The 8,901-nt window shown below is 38.6% G+C and overlaps 1 protein-coding gene across 2 annotated transcripts in view; it reads left to right on the top strand.

Annotated features, from left to right (window-relative positions):
• The window catches only part of PLAG1 (pleiomorphic adenoma gene 1), a 6,517-nt gene extending 2,613 nt beyond the window's left edge, over nucleotides 1-3,904 (top strand). The window contains exons 2-3 of one of the 2 annotated variants that reach the window (XM_010005441.1): nucleotides 983-1,341; nucleotides 1,941-3,904. In XM_010005441.1, the coding sequence (XP_010003743.1) occupies nucleotides 1,100-1,341; nucleotides 1,941-3,204 (1,506 nt within the window). In that variant the 5' untranslated portion in view covers nucleotides 983-1,099 and the 3' untranslated portion in view covers nucleotides 3,205-3,904. The remainder of the gene's footprint in view (nucleotides 1-982; nucleotides 1,342-1,940) is intronic. The other variant, XM_010005442.1, reaches the window with a different exon arrangement.
• The last annotated feature ends 4,997 nt before the right edge of the window (nucleotides 3,905-8,901 follow it).

Raw genomic sequence — 8,901 nt, 5'->3', positions numbered from 1 at the left:
AGCTCTTGGGCAGCTGCTGCTGCAGAGGCTGGAGCAGATGGCAGCTGTGAGCCACCACACCAGGGCCAGGGAGGGGGATTGCTGCTTTTGAGGAAGAAAAGCCAAATTCTGGGGCTTTCCAGCCCAGCCAAAGGCTTGTGTTGAGTGCTGTACTCCTGCCGCCCCCCTCGCTCCTTGCAGTGAGGAGTGCTGGATTTTGGTATCTATAGCAGCAGTTGTGTGCTCTGATGATGAAAAAAAGCTGTCAGCTACCCCTGGCAAAGGAGGGCTGTTGAGTGCTCTGTCCTGGCAGGTGCCCAGTTGCTACCATATATTACCAGATGATGAATTTAAAGCTGTTCACCACAAGTCAGACATGAGCATCACATACCTCCTTTAGCTGAAAGCCTCTGGCTTTAGTTCACAGTTTGCAGCGCCCCAGCAGGACTAAGAGCCTCCATCCTGAGCTAGCCTAAATGTGGACACTTAACAGCAGGATGGTGTGAGGGAGGCTGGGGCTCCCCAGCGCTGGAGCTTTGCCCTCCCCTCCCCCAGACTGCCGACATGGGTGCTGCCGCTTTTCACACAAGTTTTCAAACGTTTCGAGGCTTATTGAGAGTCGTGTGTGTGCATGTGTGCGTGTGTGTGTCTGTGCATACGCCACAGGTGCAGCTTTAATGCCTTTGAAATCCGAAGCTGCCAAAAGCAGCTGGATAGGTAGGTTCTTTGCCTGCTGCCTCCCATAATCTGACACAAATTTTGCTGTTTCTCCATCAGTGCCTGAGGGGGAAGGTTGTGAGGTGTGATTTCAGGGCAAATGTGGATCTGTTCATCCTGAGCAATGCATTTTAAGAGTTGCAGCAAATAGTGTAAAAAACCTGCAGGTATTACATTAGACCAGCTGAACCTAATTTTAAGTTTTATTCAGAAGCATCACATAGCAAGTAAACTTCAAAATCTAAGTTTAGTTACAAACTAGTTGTTTCTTATTTTTTTTTTCCAGTCCCCTTTTGCTTTCTTTTACGACCACATGAAACTTGAGAAGCCATCTAAAGCTAAATCATTTAGTGGAGTTGGGCAATTCCCAAGTGTCCAACAAGAAGGCCTGGTTTAGGCTGCGATGGCCACTGTCATTCCTGGTGATTTGTCAGAAGTAAGAGATACCCAGAAAGTCCCTTCAGGGAAACGTAAGCGTGGTGAAACCAAACCAAGAAAAAACTTTCCTTGCCAACTGTGTGACAAGGCCTTTAACAGTGTTGAGAAATTAAAGGTTCACTCATACTCTCACACAGGAGAGAGGCCCTACAAGTGCACACAACAAGACTGCACCAAGGCCTTTGTTTCTAAGTACAAATTACTAAGGTATTAAACTCTATTTATCTTTCAGATTATATTCTCTATTTTATGTTGGCCGTGTTAAGCCTTGTAAAAGTATATATTTGTGTACGCCTTCCGCTGATTGCAGAGAGGATGTGTTAATTAAAGTAGCCATTGGATTGTTTCTAGAATTCTAAATTACTTAAGTTTGCAAGCTAATGTCTTTGATTTTGTTTCTTAATTTGTTTTCTGCTTTTGTTTTCTGTTTGTTTGTTGTTTTCGTTTTGTTTTGTTTTTCTTTTAATGAGCATAGAATTTTCATTTGTATAAGGAATTGTCACAAGAAAAAGAGTTTGGACTGACAATTTTTTTGGCTATGGACTTTTACATGAGTACTTTCATACTTACCCATATACCCCTGTTACAGTAGTCAAACCCCACCAAAACTAAAGTGTCGATTTAAGAGAAATGGCTCGTGTTTTGCTATATTTAAATTTGTCAAACTGTCTTTGTAGTGTCATGCTTTCAGTTAAAAGGTTCTGTTGCAAAGCAGCCCTTAGTGTAGTATTTAGCTGCCATTAAAAAATGAGCAAGTGTGTTTTTTGATCAAAATAATTACTTACAGAATATATCTGTGTTTAAAGGCATATGGCTACTCATTCTCCTGAGAAAACCCACAAGTGTAATTATTGTGAGAAAATGTTTCACCGAAAAGATCACCTAAAGAATCACCTACATACACACAATCCCAACAAAGAGGCCTTTAAGTGTGAAGAATGTGGAAAGAACTACAATACCAAGCTTGGGTTCAAACGTCACCTGGCTTTGCATGCTGCAACAAGCGGTGACCTCACCTGTAAGGTATGTTTGCAGACTTTTGAAAGCACAGGAGTGCTGCTGGAGCACCTAAAAACTCACGCAGGCAAGTCATCGGGTGGAGTGAAGGAGAAAAAGCACCAGTGTGAACACTGTGATCGTCGGTTCTACACCCGAAAGGATGTCCGTAGACACATGGTAGTGCACACTGGAAGAAAGGACTTCCTCTGTCAGTACTGTGCACAGAGATTTGGGCGGAAGGATCACCTCACGCGCCACATGAAGAAAAGTCACAACCAAGAACTTTTGAAGGTCAAAACAGAGCCAATGGACCTTCTAGATCCCTTTACCTGCAATGTTTCTGTGCCTATAAAGGATGAGCTGCTTCCAGGGATGTCTGTACCTTCCAGTGAACTGACATCAAAGCCATTTACAAACACTTTGCAATTAAATCTTTACAACACTCAGATTCAGTCCATGCAGAGTTCTGCATCTGCGCACCAAATGGTTGCCACATCGTTACCATTGGGAATGCCTTGTCCAATAGATATGGAGTCTGTCCACCCTTCTCACCAGCTATCATTGAAATACCCGCTCGGTACTACCTCATACGCAATTTCTATGCCTGAAAAAGAACAGCCATTGAAAGGGGAAATTGAAAGTTACTTAATGGAGTTGCAAAGTGGTATGCCTTCTTCATCCCAGGATTCTCAAGCATCTTCATCAAAACTAGGGCTGGATCCACAAGTAGGGCCACTAGATGATGGCTCTGGGGATGTTTCCCTTTCCAAGGGCTCCGTTCCTATTAGTGAACCTCTAAACACCCCATCATTAGACTTCTCTCAGCTGTTCAACTTCATACCTGTAAATGGCCCTCCCTATAACCCTTCTGTTTCAGTGGGAAATCTTGGAATGAGTTACACGCAAGAGGAGGCACATTCTTCTATGACTCAACTTCCACCACAAACCCAGGATCCACAAGATCCTAGCAATAGTATAGGTCTTGGGTCTCTGCACTCACTGTCAGCAGCTTTCACAAGCAGTCTAAGCACAACCACCACCCTACCACGATTTCATCAAGCTTTCCAATAGGATGTACAAAGCTGGCTTGTTACTGTCTATTTGTAGAAATGCCTTAGGTGACCATTTTTAACTTAGTGCCTACTATAAGACATTATCAGTTCTCTGCTTTTGTACAGTACCAATCTCATGAAGCCAGTAAGAAATTTAAATTAACTGTTTAAAAAATGTTTTGAAAGTGTTTATTCTCAGCTGTGTTTACTTTGTTTTTTATAAAAAACAGTCTTGTATTGTTTTCATTTTCACTGCCAATTGACACATTTAAAATGTTCAGTAGAAAGTGATCCCAAGCAAGCTCTCAACAGTCCTCCATTCTTTAAAACCTTTTCAACCATACCATGTATTCCATGTTATTGATGTTAGTGGTAAAACTGCCACTCTTGGCTTTTAATAGATTTTACTATTTGCAAAGAATCCAGTTTCAAAATGTATCACAAATATTCTTGAAGATTTGGGAAAAAAAAACAAAACAGTCCATTTCTGAACAATTCTTCTTCCCAAATGGTGACACATCTGATCTGATCTATAATGACAAATCTAAATTTTTTTAATAAATATAGATTTCAGATTTTTCTGAAAACTTGTGTGTGTATATATAGAAGTCCTTATATACACATGTACATATATATATCATTTTGACTTGTATTGAAGTCATTATAAAAGGTGTTAAGAATTTTGCCATTTTCTGGCTTAAATTTTTGTGGCCTGTTATGGATAATGGAAGAAAAAAATTCTTAGTTTAATTCGTTAAAATCATGGCTGAACAGAATTTCAACAGAGAATCTCTGGCTGCCTAAATGAGAAATGTTTCAAGTTGAATTTGGAACTGTGTTGTTGTGCTTTCATGACTCTGGTAGAGGGAAACAGGCAAAAGTAATGGCTGACCTTGAAATATAAGTGTTGTAATGTAGTAATGCAGAATATTTTGTCGCAGTTTTTTGTTTTGATTCTTAACTTGCTTTTTTTTTCTCTTTAGTAGCATAGAAAGAGTACTCCATAGGAATCTTCCAATAGTGTATTCACATTTGTAGGCATCAGTCTTCTCCCGGCTGCCACCGCCAAAGGGTGGATCAAGTCCAGCCAGAAAGTGTGTATTTTCAGTTCAAAACTAGTGTGCAGTCAGAGAGTGAATGTAAATTTGAAAATACCAATTTTTGGGTTTTTTTTAATTGGAATGATCAGTTGTGTTACATGGTGTGTTATGTCCTCCTAAGCAACAAGTTAGATGTTAATCACACTTTCTACACCTGGGTACTTGGTTAGGGACTTTTTGCCCATTGCCAAGATTTAAAGACAGGACTCTTAGGAGTGAAGTAAAAGCATATTGCTTACACCACTTTTACCTAATGCAATATATTCTATCCCCTAGCCCCTAATAACCAAAAGAGGAAAAAAAAACACCACAACAAAAACAAAACCCTGTGATGCGTGAAAGCAAACTAGATTTGCTATAATTCAACAATTAACATTGTTTTCCTTGTCATTTTTGTATGGGGAATTAAAAAATAGCAAACGAGTACATTAGTATCTCTCAAATAATAATGAGGACTCATACAAGGTTTTAAGTGGTTAAACGAAATATACTTCACAGAAACAAAAGTTGCTCCCATTTAAGGAGCTCATGCTCCAGATGTTTTATCAGTAGCTCCTACTTTTTTTTAATTCTAGGAGCAATATGCAGGTGTAGTTTTACTATTTTATACATATGTGTATTTAAATTTTATTACTGAAAGATAACATTTTTATAAATGTGTTTGTGTTCCAAAGGCATTAAAATAAGGATGTATTAATAAGGAAAATACCTTTTGAAATTCTGCAAACTACTCCTAGATGTTGTGTATAGGAGCACGTTATCTCAAAGTGGGCTTTTAGCTCTGCTTCATGACTGCTTCCTCTGGTTTCTGTGAAACAGATTGCTCGCTTACTTACATCTTTAGTTGAATGATTTGTTCAATATTGCTTTTTTTCTCTTCACCTTTCTAAAGGAAAGAAAAACACAGATGAACAGAGCACAAGGTGAATGCAACCGAATGTAACTCTAGTGTAAAACAGTGACCATAATACATCTAGGAAGAACCTGGGTTTATTCTCAATCCTTTAAATCAATCTCAGATGAAGATAAATGGACTGAATTCCTCCAGTGGGTTATATCCCGCTCAGAGCTAGTGTTTGCAACTCCCCCTGCAGCGGAGGAAAGTTGTGAGCGCTTGGCATCCTGTGGCCAGCCCAGCAGCACGGCCCAGCAGTGCTGCCCATCCTGGGCAGCCTCTGGCGCACAAATTTCCAATCCGTGGCAACTGTTTTTCAGTCTCCGTTGCCAATTAGACTTCATTAAAAAAACAAAACCCAACAGACACTTTGCCAACACCTGTTTCTGAGCACGTAGCCAGAACCCTTACTACTTTGTTCGTGCCTTAGCTTCCTGAAAAGGGATTGATATTTCACTTTGGAGTTGGACGTACATTTCACTTGAGAAATAGGGACCTCAGACAAGATATTGAACCTCATTCAGTCAGAGTTTCAGTGGGTGTCTGTGCCGAGTGTTTGCCCCTGAACTAGAATGTAGGGTAAGGTGGAAGCAGAGTGATGCTGTCAGCAATACTACCACCACCGGAGTGCTTCTGAATATCGCTTAGGCAGAGTCAGTATTGGCCACTACTAAACTGTCAGTTTTTAAACCCTGTTTTCTCAAATTCAGATGGATTCTCGGCGGGAGGGCGGAGGGCTGGCTGATCATGCACCACTCTTTGTGCAACTTCTAAACTTCTAGTAAGGTTTGTTTGTTTGTTTTTAAAAAAATATATATATTTTTGTGTACTTGTTGCTTGTGCTTTATTTAGTAGTAAATTGTGGAATAGAGTGATTTATTGTTAATTTGGCAGTAGCGGTTTTTAAAAACCATATACTGACTGAAACATGAGCCAGAGCTGATTGCTTTATTAAGCTAATAATGAATGTTAAGAGTACATATTTTCAGGATCATTTGCCTAGTGAGCTAAACTTGTATTATAGGCCAATATTTTTTAAAATAAAGCTTGGTCAACCTCTATGTTACACATATTACAAGATATAGCACTTTCAAAAAGAAAACCTAAACCTTTTAAGAAAATTTCTTACAGGTTATGCTTTTATTATAAAACCTTTTATTATAATTTGTTTCAAGTGCCATTAGATTACATATATGTAGGCCTTTGGTATAATGCTTTGTGTACAAAATGGTAGACATTGTAATTTTAAACAGGTACATTTTTACAGTGTTTTCTTATCAATTTGCTATATTGCACAGAACCAGTGTGTCTTTCTTAAGGGTTTTACAATGGTTTTTACTAGGTTTACATGTTTCAAACTACACTGTCTTCTACTGCCATTTTGAATACCAGTCAAAAAAAAAAGAAAGGAGTTTGTCCTCACCAATTGCAAACTGTGTCCTCTGGAGTTCTGGATGGTGAACTGTTGCAAAAATGTTTAACATCCAGTATTTGATGCAGATTTTTTTAATCATATCCTATCATCGCTATGCTGCTGTCTGAAGTTAACTTAGGGCCTGATCCTGCATCCGTAAAGGTTGAGGGGAGCAGAATTACATCCTTCGTTATGTCTGTCTCATACACTGGTTTAGCAGCTCATCCTGTATTCCTCTCTGTCTGTAGATAAGCCTCTGAAATAAATGTACTTATCTGGTATGTAGTAAACCGTATAGTCTTAGCTGCCCATCTTGCATCTTCCCAGTGTGCAGTTAAATCCACAGCCTACTTAGCATCACGCTCAACCTACAAATTATGCCACAGGAGTTCAAAATGTGTTTGGATAGTCCCAAAGCTTTTGTGCAAAAAGGGTGTCTTACTTTTGTTGGAAGGCAGTGTCTTTTGATAACAGTTATCTAGCCCTGGAAGTGACACAGAACTATTGCTAATCATATGTAAACACTTTTCAGTATAAGCTTCAGTGGTACAGTTGAACCAGAGTGAATGTTTATCTCCTCAGAAACACTCCTGCAATATTGTTATATTGGATCATGCTGCTAATGTAACTTGGGATACAACTCCTCTCATGGTGCTACAAACCTCCCTGTCTCATTCAGATGTATTTTTACCCATAGAAAAAAGGACTATACTAGACCTATAGTTGTATGATATATTTTTATACTGTGACTTAATTTGTCATTATTGAACTTTGTGCAACACCACAATGTATTCATATGCACTTGCAAAAGTAAAATTTTGGACATGCAAATTATAACGCTGACAAGCCCAGCTCTTGTTCACAAAAATAGGTGACTGCTAGTTAAAATTAAATGTGGGCTTTTTATATGGTGTGGAGTGAAGAACATACTATATATTATTAAGAGCCTTTGAATTTAGACAACAAACTGGGAAAAGTATATTGGGGAATGATGACACACCTTAACCTTACTTGGATTGCTGAAAATATTTTTTTAGCTAGTTAAAAAATTGTTTGGACTTGTATGCTAAAATGTTTTAATGATATAAGTTCTGAGTCAAAAATACAGAAAAAAAAAAAAAAAAAAAAAAAAACACAGAAAACCCTGCATTCCAGACTGAATTTGTATATGTTTCTTGCATTTAAAATTTGCTATCCTGTGATATGGGAAATTGAGTTGCTTATCATGTATATGTACTTTAAAATGTATTCACAAACTACTGTTGTATTTGTATAAAATATAGACAAAAAGATTGCATATATATTTTTGTGTATAAGCTCTGTAAAATAGCAATCACATTATGAAGCTGCAGCAAAACTTCATTTTAAACATTCACATCCAAAGAAACAGACTATTTATTGTCCACATACCCTGATTATAAAATATACCTTGCTGCTATTAAACAATAGTGCTGCAGCTTCTTGTGGCCTACAGTGTTATGTTTGCTGTACAAAAATATGTGAACTCCACAAAATATATCAATAAAATTACAGAATGGTTTTAGTTAATGAATAAGTGATGCCTGGCATTTCAATAGATAATCTTGATCTGCGTGTTTGGTATTACAATAAGTAATTACAGAATACATCCAGTGTTGCTGGGTGTAGTTGTTCTGAGTTTGCAAAGCTGCAACTGTCTTTCTAAATTATGACTGGTAAAATGTCAGTTTTTCAGAAAATCTTAAAGCGTAAGTACCCACGTTTTTTTATTTCACCAAAGAACAAATTGGAGGACACTGCTATGTCTGTGACAAGACAGATCTGAACTGAAGAAAGCAATTGAGTTTGCCATCCAATTGCACTTTGAAACGTTTTGAGTCACTGGAAGGTGAGTTGGGGTTTTTGTTTGGGAGATGTAGTTGAGTGATTCTCCATCATTTCAGATGAATGCACGTCATTCACGTTGGTTGTTGTAGTTCTCAGAATAAACTGTAAGGGTATGGCATGTGCTAGACACAGTGTGTGGGTTGTCTCTCTGAAACATGGCCAGGAGAAACTCCGTTGCTGTGATCCCATAGAACTGCCATCTGCCCATGACACTGCTGACAAAGACACTAATGCATGGGGAGAAGAGGAGCTATGCAGCCACCTGAGCAGAAAGTTGCCTCGCTGCTCCTTCCACACAGTTGTTCTCAGGTGTAGACTATATGCCAAGGAAGCAAAAGACGAGCATTTCACATTTAATTGCTTTTTGGAATGTATTTTGTTAGCATATTCAGCATTGTCACTGTTTTCCTGCTTTTGAGTTCTTTTCTTTTCCAAGTCTTT

This window comes from Chaetura pelagica, unplaced genomic scaffold (assembly GCF_000747805.2).
Source record: "Chaetura pelagica isolate M959 unplaced genomic scaffold, ChaPel_1.0 scaffold1269, whole genome shotgun sequence".
NCBI classification, from domain to species: Eukaryota; Metazoa; Chordata; class Aves; order Apodiformes; family Apodidae; genus Chaetura; species Chaetura pelagica.
Note: the sequence above shows the minus strand (reverse complement) of the source record. Positions and strands in the feature narration are given on the sequence as shown.